At 41.3% G+C, this 23,033-nt stretch overlaps 2 protein-coding genes across 5 annotated transcripts in view; one reads left to right on the top strand and one right to left on the bottom strand.

Annotated features, from left to right (window-relative positions):
* The window catches only part of LOC118375015 (DNA repair protein XRCC4-like), a 53,636-nt gene extending 40,450 nt beyond the window's left edge, over nt 1–13,186 (bottom strand). For all 4 annotated transcript variants that reach the window (XR_004823715.2, XR_008063791.1, XM_052461212.1 and 1 more), the window contains exons 1-3: nt 13,039–13,186; nt 4,412–4,585; nt 2,871–3,070 (exon numbers count right to left, since the gene is read on the bottom strand). Coding sequence is in view for 2 of the 4 variants with exons in the window: in XM_052461212.1 (XP_052317172.1) it covers nt 2,871–3,070; nt 4,412–4,550 (339 nt within the window). In the remaining 2 variants the exon portion in view is untranslated. The remainder of the gene's footprint in view (nt 1–2,870; nt 3,071–4,411; nt 4,586–13,038) is intronic.
* Nucleotides 13,187–13,192: 6 nt separating this feature from the next.
* LOC118375016 (protein kish-A) lies at nt 13,193–22,272 on the top strand. The gene is made up of 4 exons (XM_035761509.2): nt 13,193–13,326; nt 16,085–16,194; nt 21,265–21,299; nt 21,431–22,272. Exons 1-4 carry the CDS (start codon nt 13,324–13,326, stop codon nt 21,499–21,501), a joined length of 219 nt encoding a protein of 72 aa, XP_035617402.1. The 5' UTR covers nt 13,193–13,323; the 3' UTR covers nt 21,502–22,272.
* Nucleotides 22,273–23,033: the final 761 nt, after the last annotated feature.

The raw sequence follows: 23,033 nt of genomic DNA, 5'->3' as shown, positions 1-23,033 counted from the left end.
CATGTCAGTATAATCTGCACTCATTAACTATATGACCAAAATTATGTAGACACCTGCTCATCAAAATCATGGGCATTAATATGGAGTTGGTCCCCCCTTTGCTGCTATAACATCCTCCACTCTTCTGGGAAGGCTTTCCACTAGATGTGGGGACTTGCAAGGAGTACACCACTTCCAGTCAGCCACAAGAGCATTAGTGCGGTCGGGCAATGATGTTGGGTGATTAGGCCTGGCTCGCAATCGGCGTTCCAATTCATCCCAAAGGTGTTCGACACTGATCTCGATAAACCATTTCTGTATGGATCTCGCTGTGTGCATTGTCATGGTGAAACAGGAAAGGGCCTTCCCAAAACTTTTCCCACAAATTTGGAAGCACAGAATTGTCTAGAATATCACTGTAGCATTAAGATTTCCCTTCACTGGAACTAAAGGGCCTAGCCTGAACCATGAAAAACAGCCCCAGGCCATTACTCATCCTCCGCCAAACCTTACAGTTGGAAATATGCATTCGGGCAGCTAGTGTTCTCTTGGTATACGCCAACCTAAGATTCGTCCATCGGACTGCCAGATGGTGAAGCCTGATTCATCACTCCACACACCACTCTTTACAGCTATCTGTCACTGTTCTCATTGTCAACTAGACCACACTACTGAGTACTGTGGTTAACTTAACATTTACAGGCAATATAAAATGTTACACATTTTACAGAGATAGTCCACTATTCGGCAGAGACTGGGTGTGTGCACCTATAGATTAATAGATTGTGTGATCAGTGTTCCTGACCCGAGATCAGAGTTTACGAGTATAGTGAATGTGATAGCAATAGCACCCAGGTCGTTTCTTTTGCAAACACTCCGACTTTACATAGCTATATTATACAATCACTAGTGTGAAGGGACACTGTGATGACATAATGATTGGGCAAGCTGCTGTGGACATTCAAGCCAAAATGAGGAATACCACCTGGTGCCACAATGCTACCTCAGACTCTGAAGCAACAGGTGTAGACTGTTAACCACCTGGCAAGAGACACTCTCTCTCTCCCTCTCCCTCTCCCTCTCCCTCTCGGAAAGAACGTTAGTTAATGTTTCCAACAGTGACTTAACTCAAGCAATATCAATATCAAGAGCATACTGTGTCATGAACTACCATAATAACAGTATTAAAAACATTGCTAATGCTAATACATAGCAATGTTTGCTAATACACAATCTTCAAGTCGATTTAAAAGCTTGATCTTTTCCACCAGCAATGGTGAGGCTATAAAATGCACTGTTAGGAGTTTGATGTCAGAGTAACTCATCTAAAACACCTGCTTAAGAGCAGTTTAACAGCAAAACCGTATATTATATATAGTGTATCATTACAACTTCTAGGGGTCATGTGCATCAGATATTAATGTCAGGTTAAGTTCAACATATTTTTTGTACTCTTTCTTCTCCTTTCTTGTGCTCCCGAAGGAAACTTGCCTCATCTTAGTCACTTTTGTACACTACAATTATCTTGCTAAGAAGACATGTTATACTTTCAACTTCTGTGTGTGTTGAAAAAGAAAGAGAGAGAGAAAAAGAGCTAAGAAAAGAAGCAGGTGATAACCCAGCTAAGTTGTTAAAGTTTAATGCAAACAGAGCCCAGGAATCCTCAACAAAGGCCTACCACACACACACACACACACACACACACACACACACACACACACACACACACACACACACACACACACACACACACACACACACACACACACACACACACAGTTTGTATTAGTCCTCTGTAACTGACCTTTTGTCTCACATCGTCTTAGATGGAGCCGGCCCTAGTTCATAAACAGGTTATTTATGGCCCCTGCTAACAGAGCTTCTTACCCTCCAGCCCTCCCTCTCTCTACCAGGACAGGGGTCCCAGGACGCCCAGTGACCTGGCCCCCAGGGCTTTAAACACCCACTCACAGGACAATATGGACCAAATCCTACCTTGAGACTAAGAAGACTAAAGAATGTTCTCACAAATCCCCCATTGATTTCTATGCATGATTTACGCACAGGGACTAAACCATTCTGTTCTGATAAGATGGGTAATAAATTGCCAGATTGTTATCTTGGTTTATCCTCAAGTGGCCCTCAAGGGAACACAACCTTCTTTATCCTGGATTGTGGAGAAACAATACATCTTATCTTTAAACAGCCCCTTGTAAACCCTCTTCCTGTGTATTTTTTGTGTGTGGCTAGTGACCTACGTCCTTGGGGCATCATGGGAAATGAAGTGTGTGGTAAAACAAATTGTGGTCAAACAAAAGAAAAACCTATGGGAAACCAGAAGACTAGAGGATCTTGCAATAAGAGCCATTAGGCCAAGTAACAGTGTACATTTGGGGACATGTTCACAGGCCCAGATTAAGCCGACTTTCAAATCCTTGACTAAAAAGAATGTTCAATGGAAACTCTCCATTGGTCCAGGAGTAGTACAGATGTAGGATCTTAATTTGGACCAGTTTGCTACAGCAGGAAAATAAATCTGCAGCAACAAGAAATGTGAATTATAAAAAATGTACATTTTTATAGGGGTGGATAAATCTTTCGTAAGGTAAAATCAAGTCTGAAATTTCAAAGTGGAATTTACAAACTACAGAATACTTTTTAAACTTTAAATGAACTATATGTTTTAAATGTCCTGTATTGCAGGAAAGTTCTCCTGCAACAGTGTGATCAAATTCATATCCTACATCTATATGAGTAAAAACAAGCAGTGGATTGGGCTACTATTCTACCTGGTATGTTAGCATAAACATTGGGATGTAGCCTGTATCTCCATCTGAAAGGGAAGGAGTCGTGTGGGGTGTCATGCTATAGTAGCCATGGCTGACACTTACCAAAACGCCTCTCTGGGTCTTCTTGTCATACGACAGACAACAGTGGTCAGAGGAGAGGTGGAACAGGTACTCCTCCTTTTCTGCCACTCTTCCTCTTTCGCTTTCTCCTCCTCCGGTCAGTGCCTGATGAAGATCTTCAACATATTTCTCCCTTTTCACTCCCAACTCTGTGGCTTTCCCAGTCATCTCCTCCTCTGGTACTGTAAGAGTACAAAGCAGGGGTTAAAACAAGAAGACACAACTTTAGTCTCCAAGGTTTCTTCAGGCATTGATCCTCACTTTTTAATCAGAGATTCTACTTAGCTACCTACATGTAGGTGTGTGGACTGGCCAGTCAATGATATTGATGCCATTAAATAGGACTGGAGTTGTGTAAAATTGCTGACGTGACTATACCGAAGTCTCACTGGAAGGACAATGCATGTACAATGCATGTATAAAGGAGGCTTAAAGATTAGGGGAAAATGTGCATTATGGGAGACAGCACCACTGTTTGCCCCAGCGCCTTTGCTATTGTTTTTGTTTTGTTGATAAAAACAATGTAGAGGGGCATTCGGCAGTGTGAAAAAAAATCTAAAAATCAGTACACTGCTGTCCTATCGCACGTGCTACGATATCAGAGGGGGGGGGTTCATTTTCAGTAAGTTCTTTGTTGTTGTAACATCCCAAACAGACATGGCAGTCTCACCAGTTAAGAATTCCAGCTTTAAGGAAAGCATGCAAGTAAGCCAAGAAGAAGATCATTAGCTGTTCTCCAAGGGGCCAGGGGCCCAATTAACACAGGTTCAAACACACACACTCACACATGCACGTGCATATCTGTCACAATACTGTTACTGCCTGTCATCTCCCAGATGGACAGCCAGAGAAGAGAGTAGCTTTGTTCCATGTGTACATGAAAGCAAACATAGCAGTGCTTTGTTGCCATTCCTAAATGACACAAAACAAATGGTGCACTAAGTAACTTCTTAGTTGAAAGACAGTGTGGCATTCACTCGGACACACACACACACACACACACACACACACACACACACACACACACACACACACACACACACACACACACACACACACACACACACACACACACACACACACACACACACACACACACACACACACACAAAGACAGGCCTTGTAAGGCTTCATCAATGTAATACACCTGTAAGCTGCACCATATGAGTGAATATGGATGATGAAACAAGCCCGCTGCTGTCCCTCTGGCTAACAGACCTGCAGTCACAGTGCTATGAGTCGAGGTACATAGTTGGGCCAGGTGCCTACTTAAGAAGCCTTATGAAGAGAACCCCAAACACACCTGGTGACAACACAGTCTGGAGGATGGTGAAGGAGTCGGGCCTCTACCATGTGTGTGTGTGTGTGTGTGTGTGTGTGTGTGTGTGTGTGTGTGTGTGTGTGTGTGTGTGTGTGTGTGTGTGTGTGTGTGTGTGTGTGTGTGTGTGTGTGTGTGTGTGTGTGTGTGTGTGTGTGTGCACGCATCTACATACATGCTTGTGTAAGCCGCATCTAGACCTTACCTTCTCCGATCCAGGACGAGCTGCCGTCACTGAGGGCGAGAGTGAAACCAGCACCCAGGTCTTCGGCCCAGTCCACCCGCAGGAAATATGGGATGCTTGGGTCCAACACCACACTGATCTGACGGACCGTACCACTCATGCCTCCCAAATACCGTCCCACTTCTAGCTCCAGACCTGCAGAGATAGAGACCCAAGGGACAGACTTTAGACAAGGACAATCTTCATCATGTACATAAAACACTCTTGATGTGACAACTTTTAAAAATATATATATATGTTACGTATTTGGAGTATTAACAGTGGTTGCATCAATGCCGGGCATTGTTTCATTGCTCATGGTTTACTGTGAATACAAGCCCCCATGCAAATTCACTCAGGGATTGGGCAGTGTCATACAGTGTGTTGCAACAAAGGGCCTTTTAGGAGGTTGTATATGTGTGTGTGACGTTAAAACCACAGGGGACATCCATGGGGTCTGGCATTGGGGTGTTGGCTCTCTAACCACCAACAAAGTGCAGAATAAAAGAAAAGAGCACAACATCCTGGTTGTTTAACTGCTAACTCAATTAGAATGTTGTGTATCAAAACATATATGTTAGGCCTAGACTGAATCACTTGAATCCCTGCAGGTTTTGCCAGACAAAAATGTATCCTCAATCACAAAAATGATAATCTGAGGATTACAAACCAATCTCAGATTCCCCTACCTGCAACATTTCTTCAAATCTCCCAATACAGAAACCATTGATGGATTAGAAATGTATTGGAAAATGTGTTTTCCTCGACAAAGCCAGGGAAACTTTTACTTGATTACGAATGTCCATGCCAAAAAGCATGATTACAGCTTCCAGGTGAAGTGAGAGGTGAGTTGGACTATTGCCTGCCAAAGTATAGGGCTGAGTGAAAAGAACAGCTTCATTGGCAGTTGGCCATTTGGACACATTTGAAGAAATGAAAAGGAGCCCATTCGGAGAGGGAGCCAAAAGTTATGTGTACACACATTTTTTTCTCCCTAAAAAAGCCCAAGGAGCAGGTCAAGGTGATTCAAAATCAGTGGTACAGCTGAGACCTGTCCTCTCTCACACAGACACACACACAGCAGATTAAAGTTGACCCTTTGTGCTCTGAGGAGGGTTTGGTTAGGCAGGATGGAGGGGTAAAGGATAAGGAGAGAAGGGGGGCAGGGTAAACTTTAACCTCATAAAGAGAGCCCAGCTTCTCATTAGTTACTGTAACATCTGTCTGAAGGGACGATGACCCTGCAGTAATGACAGGACACTCCAATTAAATAAACACTGTGCTGACTCTCAGGAATGGAGCAATGCCCATAGAGCTTCAAAGCCAATGCTGGAATTCTGGCCATGTCATCCTCATATCCCTTACACACAATCATCCCTGTATCCCTAAATCATGACACAAACTCCCTCCCTTTCACCTCCAGCCCCTCACTCCTCTATTCTCCTCTCACTAACTCTGTAATTCTTTGTTCACTCCTCCCCTCTTTCCCAATGTTATGTTCTGTCCTTTCTGTTCTGAAGCACGTTTGACAGGGTCTCAATGGTTGAAGTCTCAATGGTGCAGTACCCTACTGTAGGGGTCATCAAAAGTTACCGCAGCCACAAAGTAAACCCTGCCTATATCTTCAATTTCTCATCTTAAAAGTGTATTTTAAACCTAACACTAATCTTAACCACACTCCTAACCGTATGCCTAACCCTAACCTTAAATTAAGACCAAAAAGCTAATTGTTTAAAAACTATTCTAATAAATGCAACAGTCGGAAAATCGACAAAGATACTCCAAACTTTTTAATTTGTGTATAAAATGTATTGTCAAATTTTACATTTTATTCTAAGAATGAAATCATATATACATTTTCTTATTGTATCAGGTATATTTTTTTAATATATTTAGTGTAAAAAAAATATTATATGTTCCTCATTTCCACAGGGTATATTTACATATATGAACACATTAACAAAAAAGGGTTTAAACAGGGCTGCAACCAGCACTCACCTGAACAGCCTAGACTGCCTCAATTACTTATTCAACAAGTGTGTGAATAGCAGGATACCCTCAGAATAAAAATCAACACGATTGGATCACACCTATGTAAACATCAAATCAAATTGTATTGGTCACATACACATATTTAGCTGATTGTTTTTTTTAAATAACGGGGAGCCGGTTATTGCGAGTGTAGCTAAATGCATTCCATTGTTTGCAAGTTTAGACATAATAATCACTATTATTTTTCGGGAGGGACTTTTATTTCAGCGCATCTAATTTGTAAAAATTTCAAACAATTTCTAAGAATGATTATAAAAACGTTACCTTGTCTATTAAGACAAAAAAACACGGGGGGTAAATTTAAAACAGGGTGGGAATACATTTTGTGAATGAAATATTTTGTCATGATGAAATCTTGGAAATAAAAACAATGAAATGTTTTTTGGGGTTAAATCCAAACAAACACTTTATAATAATCACTGTAACTTGATTCCTGAATAGACCACACTGTGTTTTTTGTTTTATTATTTGTATTTATTTGGGGGTTTTACACGTTTGCTCAGTCTGTTCATTAAAAGAGATGGCAATTCTATATGTAAAATACGACTGTAATATTTCTTTAATGTATATATACACTGCTAAAAAAATAAAGGGAACACTTAAACAACACAATGTAACTCCAAGTCATTCACACATCTGTGAAATCAAACTGTCCACTTAGGAAGACACACGGATTGACAGTAAATTTCACATGCTGTTGTGCAAATGGAATAGACAACAGGTGGAAATTATAGGCAATTAGCAAGACACCCCCAATAAAGGAGTGGTTCTGCAGGTGATAACCACAGACCACTTCTCAGTTCCTATGCTTCCTGGCTGATGTTTTGGTCACTTTTGAATGCTGGTCGGTGCTTTCACTCTAGTGGTAGCATGGGACAGAGTCTACAACCCACAGAAGTGGCTCAGGTAGTGCAGCTCATCCAGGATGGAACATCAATGCGAGCTGTGGCAAGAATGTTTGCTGTGTCTGTCAGTGTAGTGTCCAGAGCATGGAGGCGCTACCAGGAGACAGACCAGTACATCAGGAGACATGGAGGAGGCCGTAGGAGGGCAACAACCCAGCAGCAGGACCGCTACCTCCGCCTTTGTGCAAGGAGGAGCAGGAGGGGCACTGCCAGAGCCCGGCAAAATTGCCTCCAGCAGGCCACAAATGTGAATGTGTCTGCTCAAACGGTCAGAAACAGACTCCATGAGGGTGGTATGAGGGCCCGACGTCCACAGGTGGGGGTTATGCTTACAGCCCAACACCGTGCAGGACGTTTGGCATTTGCCAGAGAACACCAAGATTGGCAAATTCGCCACTGGCGCCCTGTGCTCTTCACAGAAGAAAGCAGGTTCACACTGAGCACATGTGACAGACGTGACAGTCTGGAGACGCCGTGGAGAACGTTCTGCTGCCTGCAACATTCTCCAGCATGACCGGTTTGGCGGTGGGTCAGTCATGGTGTGGGGTGGCATTTCTTTGGGAGGCCGCACAACCCTCCATGTGCTCGCCAGAGGTAGCCTGACTGCCATTAAGTGCAGAGATGAGATCCTCAGACCCCTTGTGAGACCATATGCTGGTGCGGTTGGCCCTGGGTTCCTCCTAATAATAATAATATAATATATGCCATTTAGCAGACACTTTTATCCAAAGCGACTTACAGTCATGTGTGCATACATTCTACGTATGGGTGGTCCCGGGAATCGAACCCACTACTCTGGCGTTACAAGCCCCATGCTCTACCAACTGAGCTACAGAAGGACTAATGCAAGAAAATGCTAGACCTCATGTGGCTGGAGTGTTTCAGCAGTTCCTGCAAGAGGAAGGCATTGATGCTATGGACTGGCCCGCCCATTCCCCAGACCTGAATCCAATTGAGCACATCTGGGACATCATGTCTCGCTCCATCCACACCAACGCCACGTTGCACCACAGACTGTCCAGGAGTTGGCGGATGCTTTAGTCCAGGTCTGGGAGATCCCTCAGGAGACCATCCGCCACCTCATCAGGAGCATGCCCAGGCGTTGTAGGGAGGTCATACAGGCACATGGAGGCCACACACACTACTGAGCCTCATTTTGACTTGTTTTAAGGACATTACATCAAAGTTGGATCAGCCTGTAGTGTGGTTTTCCACTTTAATTCTGAGTGTGACTCCAAATCCAGACCTCCATGGGTTGATAAATTTGATTTCCATTGATATTTTTGTGTGATTTTGTTGTCAGCACATTCAACTATGTAAAGAAAAAAGTATTTAATAAGAATATTTCATTCATTCAGATCTAGGATATGTTATTTTAGTGTTCCCTTTGTTTTTTTGAGCAGTGTATATATATATCATCGTTCTGCCCCTGAACAGGCAGTTAACCCACTGTTCCTAGGCCGTCATTGAAAATAAGAATTTGTTCTTAACTGACTTGCCTAGTTAAATAAAGGTTAATAAAATATATATATATACACAAATGTTTGGACACACCTGCTCATTCAAAGGTTTTTCATCATATTTTCTACATTGTAGAATAATAGTGAAGACATCAACACTATGGCATAACACATTTGGAATCATGTAGTAATCAAAAAAGTGTTAAACATATCAAAATATATTTTATATTTGAGTTTCTTCAAGTAGCCATTCTTTGCCTTGATGAGAGCTTTGCCCACTCTTGGCGTTCTCTCAACCAGCTTCACCTGGAATGCTTTTCCAACAGTCTTGAAGGAGTTCCCACATATGCTGAGCACTTGTTGGCTGCCTTTTTCCATCACTCTGCGGTCCAACTCATCAAAAAAACATCTCAATTTGGTTGAGGTCGGGGGATTGTGGAGGCCAGGTCATCTGATCCATCACTCTCCTTTGTGTTAAAAATAGCCCTTGCACAGCCTGGAGGTGTGTTGGGTCATTGTCCTGTTGAAAAACGAATTATAGTCCCACTAAGCCCAAACCAGATGGGATGGCGTATCGCTGCAGAATGCTGAGGTAGCCATGCTGGTTAAGTTTGCCTTGAATTCAAAATAAATCGCAGACAAGTGTGACCAGCAAAGCACACCCACACCATAACACCTCTTCATTCATGCTTTAAGGTGGGAAATACACATGCAGAGATCATCCGTTCACCCACACCTCATCTCACAAAGACATGGCGGTTGGAACCAAAAATCTCCAATTTGGACTCCAGACCTAAGGACAAATTTCCACCGGTCTAATGTCCATTGCTCGTGTTTCTTGGCCCAAGCAAGTATCTTCTTCTTATTGGTGTCCTTTAGTAGTGGTTTATTTTTGGCAATTTGACCATGAAGGCCTGATTCACGCAGTCTCCTCTGAACAGTTGATGTTGTCATGTGTCTGTTACTTGAACTCTGTAAAGCATTTATTTGGGCTGCAATTTCTGAGGCAGGTAATCCTAACGAACTTATGCTCTGCAGAAGAGGTAACTCTGGGTATTCCTTTCCTGTGGCGGTCCTCATGGGAGAGTTTCATCATAGCACTTGATGGTTTTTGCGACTACACTTGGAGACACTTTCAAACTTCTTGAAATTTTCCGTATTGATTAACAATCATGTCTTAAATGAATGATGGACTGACGTTTCTCTTTGCTTATTTGAGCTGTTCTTGCCATAATATGGACTTGGTCTTTTACCAAATAGGGCTATCTTCCGTATACCCCTTTACCTTGTCACAACACAACTGATTGGCTCAAACGCATTAAGGGAAGAAATTCCACAAATTAACTTTTAACAAGGCACACCTTTTAATTTAAATGCATTCCAGGTGACTACCTCATGAAGCTGGTTGAGAGAATACCAAGAATGTGCCAAGCTGTCATCAAGGCAAAGGGTGGCTACTTTGAAGAATCTCACATATAAAATATATTTTTATTTGTTTAACAATTTTTGGGGGTTACTACATGATTCCATATGTGTTATTTAATCGTTTTGATGTCTTCACCATTATTCTACAATGTAAAATAGTACAAATAAAGAAAAACCCTTGAATGAGTAGGTGTTCTAAAACTTTTGACCGGTATTGCAGTCTATCACAGTGCCATCCGTTTTGTCACTAAAGCCTCATACACTACCCACCACTGCAACTTGCATGCTCTCGTTGGCTGGCCCTCGCTACATATTCGTTGTCAACCCCACTGGCTCCAGGTCAGTGGGGTTGCTAGGTAAAGCCCTGCCTTATCTCAGCTCACTGGTCACCATAGCAACAACCCCCGTAGCACACGCTCCTGCAGGTATATCTCATTTGTCATCCCCAAAGCCAACACCTGCTTTGGCCGCCTTTCCTTCCAGTTATCTGCTGCCAATGACTGGAACGAATTGCAAAAATCACTGAAGTTGGAGATTTACATCTCCCTCACTAATTTTAAGCATCAGCTGTCAGAGCAGCTTTCACTGGACCTGTACACAGCCCATCTGTAAATAGCACACCCAACTACCTCATCCCCATATTGTTTTTGTTTTTTTCTCTTTTGCACCCCAGTACCTCTACTTGCATATGATCATCTGCACATCTATCACTCCAGTGAAATGCTAAATTGTAATTATTTTGCCAATATGGTCTATTTATTGCCTTACCTCCCTAACACTGTACATAGATTTTTATTTTGTGTTATTGACTGTACGTTTGCTTATCCCATGTGTAACTCTGTGTTGTTTTTGTCACACTGCTTTGCTTTATCTTGGCCAGGTTGCAGCTGTAAATGAGAACTTGTTCTCAACTGGCCTACCTGGTTAAATAAAAGGTGAAATAAAAAAAATAAAAAACATTACAAACTGTTGTATGCAAATCTCTTTTGATACAAGGGAAATTATTTTGTCAAAATCAAAACAAATGTACCAGAAAGAAATAAAGATTAGGGCCATGTGACACTATGATCTGTATAGGGCACATTGAGCTGCCTGAAAAAATGTGAACTAGGCCTAGGTGATAAAAGGTAATTCTCTATAGAGGATGAGTTATGGAGGATATGAAGTCAAACAACCCCAGCCACTAATTCAAGGTGCTTCCAAGAGATAAGTGATTCTCTAATTGCATATAGCCAAGTCACTGCAGCCAAGGCCTGGATAACCAGCAGTGTAATTAACTGACATTCCCAAGATGCTCTGCACTTGCAAAACTGATGATTTGCCTATGGGCAGAAACATCAGAGAATCACTTTGGCGGCATGACAACAGCACTGTGAAATATTAGGACTTTGTTTTGCTACTAGGCCTAGTTCATGAAGTTGCTCGCCCCTCCGCCACCAGTCTTTCATGATCAGCCCATGGGAGTTTGAACAGATTGGGCATGATTGAAAAATATGGTGTCTCAATATTTTTTGTTAACAGTGAGCTTCAGGGCATATCAAGTGGCACTGAAACCAATGTTAATGGTCATTACATTGGCAGGTGCTATATAAACCCACCTGTCCATGGCTTGCACAATGTTGTAGATATGCTCATTAACTATGGATATTACTTTGTAGCTTACATGTTGCATATCTAAATCATGGAAAATGAAAATATTAAATTGTGTCGGCCTAAATACATAAACCACGAGGCATCACAGTTGAAACGAGAATTTGTACCAACACTGCAACACTTTATTTACATGGCTAATTGTGTAACATACTATTCATTGGAACACCACGTGTGTATTCATTAGTCGCACACCGTAGCAAAACTTTTGGACCATAGCGAAAGGTTTTGCAATGAAAACTCCTATTGGACAAATTCCAGTAGGTCCCTCCCCGTTTGGATCCTAGTGAATACCCCCCTGGGAACTGATTATTGTCTTGTCGACTCATGACCAGGACCTTAAATTATTTAATCAAGGACATGTCTTTTTAATATCAATAATAACTAGGTGAAGAAGGCTAGTGTGCAGTGTGTTATTTAAAAGAGATTGAATTACAACAAACATTCCAAATCCGATTCAAATAAACACGTCTGGAGCGAACAAGTCTCAATTCCAAGAAATCATGACCAAATTCCCCTCTGCATTTTACTGTAGAACACAGTTGATTTATGTGTGGTTTCGATTCAAAATTCTTGCATTAATGGTACATTAGGAGTGTCTAAGAGGCAGGCGTTGGGGAGATCATAAAACATGGTTTAAATGCAATCATGTCAAGATGTCTTCTATGTATGGTCAGAGGGAGGGGGCATATTGTGAAAACTTGTGACGTGAGGAAATGACCACAAACATGTCTAAACGTCAGAGAAAAAGAGAGCACATAATTTCCAGTAACCTTAAATGTAGAAACTTTAGTAATGTCCAATTGTTAATATTCTCCTTCCCTGCCTACATGATTGTAAACTGTCGGAAAACGGTCACTGTTCGCTGAGAGCTCTACTATAAATAATATAACATATGACTGTGTTGTACCGAACTTTTGGTAACTAGCTAGTATCGTTCACTATTTTTCTCCATTCAAATGTAGCTCATTTGATATTGACCACACCTTCATCAGGAAGTAAGCAAGCAACTTCTCAATCAACGTTGCACGCATTCATTATGAATAAAAACATTTTCCGATATACATCGCATGTAACCTGCATGACGCAAGAGAAACAAATCTTACATGAAACTTGCCTCTTATGAATGAGTTCACCTCAGAGTAATACCTTGACTTCCGCGTAGCTAATAGTTTGCGCTAGTTAGTGCCCCATACTTTAAATTCTGCACTTCAGAGAATCAACGCATGTTTTGAAAGCAAAGATATTTGAAGTTTGATCACTAACCCCACAAAAATGTCCAGTAAATTGTAAGCCAATCAGGGAAGGGCTTGGGTGATTGCGTAATGACGCTCTCGTAACTAGGTCATTTCTAAGGACGAAGAGGAAGTGTGATGTGGCTTTGAGAAATTTAGCTACAAAAATGGTAAGAGTGAGAGTTGTTCAACTTTTCAATATCAATTCGTGACAATGGTTGATATAGGTTTTCGTATATAGTATCCAATTACCTCTATATGACATGAGTAGCTGGCAAATGTTTCTGCAGACAGTATATGTGTAGCTAGCTTGCTTGTTAGCAAACAGTACTGTAACGTTAGCTAGCTTTGCCAACAAGGGCAATAAATCACGACAAAACATCTCGATCTTGGTTGTCTCAGTTTCTCCTATCATACTGACCTAGCCCTTTCATTTAATAGTATATTTGTTAGATGTCGATTGCATATCCTGGTAGATGCCAATCAGTGTAACAGTTCGCAAACTCGTCTGGTGCCACGTCTGGTGTTTTAAAGACAACCGGGTTTGGGAACTCAAATGATGACGTCAGTGATCTTCGGGTTGGAAAGTGGGCACTCTAGAAAGAGGCCCGAGTTTTCGAAATGTAATTCCGAGTTGGATGACAGTTCAAAACGATTTTCCCAAAATCGTTTTTTCCGAGCTCCCAATTGTTTTCTAACGAGGCATTAGCCTTTCCGTTCCGGGCCACCAATGTAGCATGCCTTTGTGTTTTATACCGCATTCACGTGCTAGTCAGAACTTTAACATTTCCGACTTTCTAAACTGGTTCTATTTATACACGAGCAGCGTTCAACGAATCAGCAAGTCGAACACTTCCGAGTATCCCAGTTCCGACTAGAATGTGAAGTCGGCATTATTCGCCGTTTACATCGTGACCTATTTCATTACGCCTTACATTATCTTCACTGAGTCTTTGCCTGTGTTTTGAATTACGCCTTACATCATCTTTACTGAGTCTTTGCCTGGTGGCGGAGCCTTTGTAACGCAATATGGAGGAGGGCCTGTCTCATCAGCTAGCGAAATATGGGATGGGTATAATTTGTGACACGTTCCAACAGGAATGTGTCAAACTTCGTAAAGTACAAGGTTGCCAACAAACAACGCATACAAAGTAACATGATCAATCCACCTAGCGAACTAGCTGCCGAATAGGCATCAACTTATTCTTAGTTTGTCGATAGGCTACCAGAGTGAGTACAGGCATTTTTTCGGGAATAAACATTGTGAGTAAAACACGTAATTAAATCGCCCAATCCCTACCCCGGTATCTTATTCTGCCGCTATACAACTTTGTGTGCGTTGTTTGTTGGCAACCTTGTTATTTACAAAGTTTTTGGAACGGAATCCTGTTGGAATGTTCCACAAATTATACCCACCGCAAAATATGACTTTTTCGTTCAAGACATGATACATATTGTTTCGGGTGATAATATAAAATGTTTTGTAAAGTTACTTTTTTCTCAACTTGTTTCTTTAACTTAATTTATAAACCGGGTGGTTTGACCCATGGATGCTGAACATATGACAAAACAATACTGTTTACTGTTCTAATTACGTTGGTAACTAGTTTATAATCACAATAAGGCGCCTCTAGGATTTGTGGTATATGGCCGTATACCACAGCCCTAAGCCGTGGTATATTGGCCACATACCACATCCCCCTGGGCCTTAATGTTTAAATATAGCAAGTCAAGCTAGCTTGTACTGCAGCGCAGCTAGCTGGCTAAAAGGTAGGCTAGGTTGAAGATTCCATTGTAGCCAGCACCCCCCACCACCACCACCACCTTATAATTAGCATCAAAAACGTCATTTCCATCGCATTAAACTTAAACGGGAAGCAACAGTTATCTTGTTGTCTTAACAGCCAATGTGTATTATTTAACATTACTATTAAAATGGTACTTATTTATAGGAATGGTTAATTGTTTACAAGTTGCTAGCTATCCCATAAAGCCATCACTGAAAACCACATATTTTCATCTTCTGTGGTTTGGTAACTTCCTGTTCTTCAACAGAGTCTGGCTGGACTGAAGATGATGCAAAGTTTGGAAAGTTTCAAAGTATGCAGCCTCAGTCTAGCAATGGACCCTTCCATTTTCACTCAGTTGTGGATGTCCCCATTGAAATGCATGACATCCGGGCGCAACATGACTGAGTGCTTATGGGTAATGGGAACTAGGCTTGACATGCTGAATACACCGGCCATGCGCGCCATCATGCGCATGTGTATTTTGTCTATCCCCACCAGACACAATGGTGACGCGCAGGTTAAAATACCAAATTCAACTATGAATCAATTATATTAATTACATTGTACCCTACAATAAAATCTGCAACCCTATGCATGTGACTCATACATTCTGCAAATCTATAAAAGAAAAGCTTTTTAGTTATCTTTTAATCTCTTCTCATTTGTCTTTCAAGCACCCACATGGGTTTATCCGGCTGAAATCCAGTAAGGAGGGGACCTGTGGAGTGTCTCAAATAGAACCAAGTTGTATTCTAGAGATGGCTACGCAAATGCTCGTTCACACACGCCAGTGGTGTGGGGGAAATTATTGAATAATATGTATGTGTTAAAAATACATATGCAGCACACGCCACATGTATAATGAGGTTTGCACGTTATGTTGTCTACAGGATGATGCCCAACTGCTGAATGTTTTTGAGAAGGTCCTCAGCAAAAGCAGCCACTAGCTAATGTTACAGGCTTGGGCTAGGTTTTGAGCCTTTATACCAGATCAAACTTGATTTCAAATATTGTATGCCCAATTGTTGGGATGCTAAGAATTTGTTTTATATGTTAATTTTTTTTATTTAAATACCTATTTTCTTGGTGAAATTTTGTCTGATGCATTTCTTTAATTTGTCACTCTCTCCTCTTGCAGTCTGCCATTTTTAACTTCCAGAGTCTTCTGACTGTGATTCTTCTGCTCATCTGTACATGTGCCTACATCAGAGCTCTAGCCCCCAGCCTGCTAGACAAGAACAAGTCAGGGTAGGTACCATTTGAGTTCAGTTTATACATTTAAGGGCAACTCGGGGTGGTAGCCCATGTTACAGACCGCAATGAACAAGGTCTATGAGTATATCGCAAGCAAACCGTGCAACTTAATTCCCGATCTGTTATTGTACTGTTTGTGTCAAGTTTTCCATGTCAGAAGGTCCTTAATTGGTAGAAAATTCTGATTTTAAAAAGGCATTATTTACAGTGCCCAATAAATATTTAAATCAAATTGTTAGATGGTACCAGGGCCTAAAATGTACTTTTTGGACCACCAGCCACTGTGGCAGGTAGATTATTTATTTTTTCATATTTTTTTCGAGACAAAATATATTTTTGCCATGCATTTATAAAAGAAGAAACTAAAAGCAGATGACCATGCTTTGTGATGTTTCTAAAACAAGACATTTCTTAGTAAAGATACGAGCCTACCGAGCTAAATTACTTCTATGCTCGCTTCGAGGCAAGCAACACTGAAGCATACATGAGAGCATCAGACGTTCCGGATGACTTTGTGATCACTCTCTCCGTAACCGATGTAAGACCTTTAAACAGGCCAACATTCACACGCATTACCAGGACATGTACTCTGAGCATACGCTGACGAGGGCGTCTCTTTGCTGTCAGTGGAAGCAGAAGACTCAAACTATCATTGAAAAACAACCAAGCTGAGCCTCCCGGGTGGCGCAGTGGTTAAGGGCGCTGTACTACGCCAGCTGTGCCACCAGAGACTGGGTTCGCACCCAGGCTCTGTCACAACCGGCCAGCGTCGTCCGTGTTAGGGAGGGCTTGGCCGGTAGGAATATCCTTGACTCATCGCGCACCAGCGACTCCTGTGACGGGCCGGGCGCAGTGCACGCTATCCAAGGTTGCACGGTGTTTCCTCCGACACATTTGTGCGGCTGGCTTCCGGGTTGGATGCGCGCTGTGTTAAGAAGCAGTGCGGCTTGGTTGGGTTGTGTATCAACCAATTGGATGCCACGAAATTGGGGGGAAAAAGAGAAAAAAAAGAAGAAAAACAACCAAGCTTGTGAGCAAAACAATGTTTCCCCCCAAAGAAACACAAGGACAATGTCTAACTTTGTAGACTTGCGCATAAATTGACCAATTTTTATGCCCGTGCGCAGCGCATTTTTCTGTTAGCGTCTAACAACTGGATTTAATACTTTATTGTGCACTGCTCAGTGATGCCAATTTAACAACAGCCTACCGACTATCGATATACATTCTAATGTGGGACGCTTCTCCAATGTTATGCCCGAAGACGGAATGTTACTGCACTGGGCTACCAGATATAATGCAGTTATAAGGACAAAGCAGTGTACCATAAAGTTCAACTAGAAGAACAATACTTTTTCTATTAACCTGCCTCTAGATAGCCTTGTTTGTTAGCTATTGACAGTGACACATTCATATTTTTGTTAAACTATTTTGCTTTATTTCTCAACAAATAAACAACTTGTCAGGGAATGTTAGACCAGCCTATTCTCCTCTCCATTGGGTCATTGTTTTTCTTGGGAGAACACAGTCCATGATTCACTATAATGAGGCTGAGGTAACCTAGTTTCACACAGCTAGAGCTAGGAGGGACGCAGTAAGTATTTTGCGCAAGAATGATTTGTTCTTGAGTGTTTTTGGTTGTGATGTGCCACAGCAAATGTTTCATCATGGGTCCAATGCGTGTTGCGGTTGATTGAATCTCTGAGGCAAGTATCACTGCTACATCGACCAATATTCTTATCTCTATGAAAAGGATGTGTTGTTGGTGACGACCTAAAACAACACTTGTTTCCTGTACTACACTCTTTCAGTGGCAAAATAAAACAATCACTGGAAAACATTCTGTTTGCCCCAAAAACATTTACTTCAGATACATGAGCTAATTTATTTCATAGTGCAAGAGTTTAGAATGGAAAGCCTGCTCTGGTCATTGAGGGATTGGGTTGGAGAGGTGCTGTTGGCCAACTAGCACACACACAGGAGCATAATCTGTCTGACCACACACACACCTAAATATTCAATCTGTGGATGAAAATGCAGTCTTAGAAATGCCAGTTACGGAATTCAAATCACATTTTATTAGTCACATGCGCCGAATACAACTGGTGTAGATCTTACAGTGAAATGCTTATTTACAAGCTCCTAACCGACAGTGCAGTTTTTAAAAATATGGATAAGAATAAGAGAGAAAAGTAACAAGTAATTAAAGAGGAGCAGTAAAGAATAACAATATATACAGGGGGGTGCCTCCAGTACAGAGTTTATGTGAGAGGGGCACCGGTTAGTTGAGGTAGTATGTACATGTAGGTAGAGTTAACTGTGACACTTTAATTTTCTTCTAACTCCTCCTCTGACGAAGAGGTGTAGCAAGGATCGGACCAAAATGCGACGTGGTAATTTTGATACATGTTTAATAAAACGAATAAACACGAACAATACAAAACAACAAACGTAACGTGAAAACCTAAACAGCCTATCTGGTGCAAACTAACATAGAGACATGAACAATCACCCACGAAACACTCAAAGAATATGGCTGCCTAAATATGGTTCCCAATCAGAGAGAACGATAATCACCTGCCTCTGATTGAGAACCAATTCAGGCAACCATAGACTTTACAAGATAACCCTACTAATCCACAATCCCAATACCTACTAAAACCCCAAGACAAAACATACCACATGTCACACCCTGGCCTGACCAAAATAATAAAGAAAACACAAAATACTAAGACCAGGGTGTGACATAAAGTGACTATGCACAGATGACAACCGAGAGTAGCAGTGGTGGGGAGGGGGGTGAATAGTCTGGGTAGCTATTTGACTAGATGTTCAGCAGAGAGCTGTTTCGAAGCCTCTTGGACCTAGACTTGGTGCTCCGGTACAGGTTGCCGTGTGGTAGCAGAGACAACAGTCTCTTACTAGGGTGGCTGGAGTCTTTGACAATTTTCATGGCCTTCCTCTGACACCGCCTGGTGTAGAGGTCCTGGATGGCAGGAAGACTAGCCCCCGTGATGTACTGGAACGTTCGCGCTACCCTCTGCAGTGCCTTGCGGTCGGAGGCCGAGCAGTTGCCATACCAGGCAGTGATGCAACCAGTCAGGATGCTCTCGATGATGCAGCTGTAGAACCTTTTGAGGATCTGAGGACCTATGCCAAATCTTTTCTCCTGAGAGGGAATTGGTTTTACAGGGCCTTCAGAAAGTATTCACACTCTGACTTTTTCCACATTTTGTTGTACAGCCTGAATTTAAAATGAATTAAATTGAGATGTTTTGTCACTGGCCTACCTACACACAATACCCCATAACGTCAAAGTGGAATTATGTTTTTTAATCAACGGAAAAGCTGAAATGTCTGAGTCATTAAGTATTCAACCCCTTTGTTATGACAAGCCTAAAATAAGTTAATGAGTGAAAATGTGATTTGCTTAACAAGTCACATAAGTTGCATGGATTCACTCTGTGTGCAATAATAGTGTTTAACATGATGTTTGAATGACTACCTCATCTCTATACCCCATACATACACTTATCTGTAAAGTCCCTCAATCAAGCAGTGCATTTCAAACAGATTCAACCACAAAGACCAGGGAGCTTTTCCAATGACTCGCAAAGAAGGGCACCTATTGGTAGATGGTAAAAAAAAAACATTGAATATCCCTTTGAGCATGTTGAAGTTATTAATTACACTTGTTCAATACACCCAGTCAGTCACTGCAAAGATACAGGCGTCCTTCCTAACTCATTACATTACATTTTTTTTTTTAACTCCATTGCCGGATTTCACCATGAGGCCAATATTGACTACAAAACAGAGTTTAATGGCTGTGATAGGTGAAAACTGAGGATAGATCAACTGTATTGTAGTTACTTAAGGATCAACAACATTGTAGTCACAGTACTAACCAATTTGATAAAGTGGAAAGAAGGAAACCTGTGCAGAACAAATATTCCAAAACATGCATCCTGTTCGCAACAAGGCACTAAAGTAATACTGCAAAACATGTGGTAAAGCAATTCAACTTTTTGTCCTGAAAACAAAGTGTTATGTCTGGGGCAAATCCAATACAACACATTACTGAGTACCACGCTCCATATTTTCAAGCATATTGGTGGCTTCATCGTGTTATGGGTATGCTTGTATTTGTTAGACTGCAGTGTTTTTCAGGAGAAAAAAATGTATTCACCTTTCAGCAGGACAATAACCTAAAACACAAGGCCAAATCTACACTGGAGTTGCTAAATCTAAATCTTCTTAAATGTATTTGGCAAGAAAATGGTTGTCTAGCAATGATCAGCAACCAATTTGACAGAGCTTGAATAATTTTGAAAAGAATGTGAAATGTTGCACAATCGAGGTGTGGAAAGCTCTTAGAGACTTACCCAAAGAGACTAACAGCTGTACTCAGCTTCTACAAAGTTTTGACTCAGAGGTGTGAATACTTATGTAAATTATATATCTGTATTTCACATTCAATAAATGTGCAAAAACTTCTACAAACATGTTTTCACTTGGTCATTAAAGGGTATTGTGTGTAGATGATTAAAACATATATATTTTGATTTCAGGCTGTAACACAACAAAATGTGGAAAACTTTCTGAAGGCACTGTAGGTGTCTAGTCCTGCTGAGTAGAATTCATATCATGGAGCTTCTTCAGATAGGAGGCGCCATTGCCTCCTCTTCTACCACCACGATAAGAGCCTGTACATGGGCACGGATGTGAACTGGCTGGCCTGTCTGTGTCTCCTCTGTGGAGATAATGCTCAATGTCCAGTGTCTCTCCTGTGTTATCACACACAGTGGATCTGTGAAAGAGGCCTTCCTGGTTGCCACCTCATGGCTCAGTAGCTCATCCTCAACCTCAAGCCCCCTACAGCAGCAGGGATGTGATAGTGGCCAAGTCCTATCTTCAGACTCAAGTATTTCTGTCTTTCCTTTTGATGTGGCTTAGGGGATAGGCTCGAGGAGGGATTGTGTAGGATTTGGCCACCATGTTTAATTATGAAGTTATACATTTTTTATTGAGCTGTTGAATTAAATATATGTTGTTCCCTTTCAGAATTTTGGGAATATTCTGGAAGTGTGCCAGAATAGGTAAGCTATGTACAGCCTTTTTTTCTTAATCGTTTAGCTGATTGCTAATATGTCGATTTGCTATATAAGAGTAATTGTGACCGAACAGTCTTATAACTCTTTCTTTTTCTCTCTTGCTCTCTTTTTTTTAGGTGAACGTAAGAGTCCCTGGGTGGCTTTTTGCTGTGTCTTGATGGCTTTCAGTATCCTGTTTGTACAGTAGCACACCAGACGAGGAGGGGAGAAGAGGAACAAGAAAGGAGAAGAAGCTTCAAATGGACTGTACGATCCACAGCGCACAGCAGAACCTGGATAGAGAGAAAGGGGAAACTCATCTCCACCATAGTAATGGATAGAGCGAGGGGTCTGTGTATGAGGCTGGGGTTGTCAGTGGTTGTCCCCTCGCCCATAAGGAGTGTGTGAAGTTCACCAGGGACTCTTGTCGGTGTGTGTAATGTTTACTCCAGTCATGGGGGGACAATGTCTCCTCCACTATTCAGTCAAATACTTTAATGACTCAGTTTCACCCTCTCTTTGTTCATGGGATCAAAACATTGTTTCCTCTCTTGTGCTAGAGGTTGGTCTTAGAATTTCAAACATATCGTGAAAGACAGTGGTTTGTATTTTGCCTTGATTGGGCACTAAACTAACTTTACTGTGTTTTTGTAATTGAGAAGTGTAACTTTTTGAGGACATGTATGCTTTCCATGAAAATTATATTACGATCGGGGAACACCTGTTTCGTGGGGAATTTTATATTTGTTAATTGAACTGCAACTTGGAAAGTTTATAATGCATTTACAACACAAGCTCATAGTCTTATCATATCTCCTTTATATTATTGAGAGGTTATTGTTGGAAGTCAATGTGATCAAAATAACATGACACCCAGCAGTCATAAGGCTGATTGTCTTAACTACATGTCAGTTTCACAGAGCAGTGTATTTTTCGTGTTGTAATGGGTCTATTTATTAAATAACCTTTTTTGAAACTGTTTGAGGCGCCCAGTTTGTTACATAGTCAAGTACTTTAAGATCCATGCATCTATGCTTATTTCATATTTGGTATCTGTCAATCCTAGATAACCCTTGGAATGCACTATGGTACAGTTGAAGTCTGAAGTTTACATACACCTTAACAAAATACATTTAAACTAAGTTTTTAACAATTCCTGACATTTAATCCTAGTAAAAATTCCCTGTCTTAGGTCAGTTAGGATCACCACTTTATTTTAATAATGTGAAATGTCAGAATAATAGTAGAAAATTATTTATTTTAGCTTTAATTTCTTTCATCACATTCCCAGTGGGTCAGAAGTTTACATAAATTCAATTAATATTTGGTAGCATTGCCTTTAAATTGTTTAACTTCGGTCAAACTTTTTGGGTAGCCTTCCACAAGCGTCCCAAAATAAGTTGGGTGAATTTTGGCCCATTCCTCCTGACAGAGTTGGTGTAACTGAGTCAGGTTTGTAGGCCTCCTTGCTCGCACACGCTTTTGCAGTTCTGCCCACAAATTGTCTATAGGACTGAGGTAAGGTCTTTGATTTCCACTCCAATACCTTGACTTTGTTGTCCTTAAGCCATTTTGTCACAACTTTGGAAGTATGTTTTGGGTCATTGTCCATTTGGAAGACCCATTTGCGACCAAGCTTCAACTTTAACTGATGTCTTGAGATGTTGCTTCAATATACAGTGGTATTGAGTGAGCCACCAATTGTGCAAGTTCTCCCACTTAAAAAGATGAGAGGCCTGT

This window comes from Oncorhynchus keta, chromosome 14, assembly GCF_023373465.1.
Source record: "Oncorhynchus keta strain PuntledgeMale-10-30-2019 chromosome 14, Oket_V2, whole genome shotgun sequence".
NCBI lineage: Eukaryota > Metazoa > Chordata > Actinopteri > Salmoniformes > Salmonidae > Oncorhynchus > Oncorhynchus keta.
The sequence above is the reverse complement of the archived record's forward strand: the minus strand, read 5'-3'. Positions and strand labels throughout refer to the sequence as shown.

Coding starts and splice junctions, on each gene's coding strand:
- LOC118375016 (XM_035761509.2), top strand. Junction 16,195..21,264: donor CTAGACAAGAACAAGTCAGG/GTAGGTACCATT, acceptor GTTCCCTTTCAG/AATTTTGGGAATATTCTGGA. Junction 21,300..21,430: donor CTGGAAGTGTGCCAGAATAG/GTAAGCTATGTA, acceptor TCTTTTTTTTAG/GTGAACGTAAGAGTCCCTGG.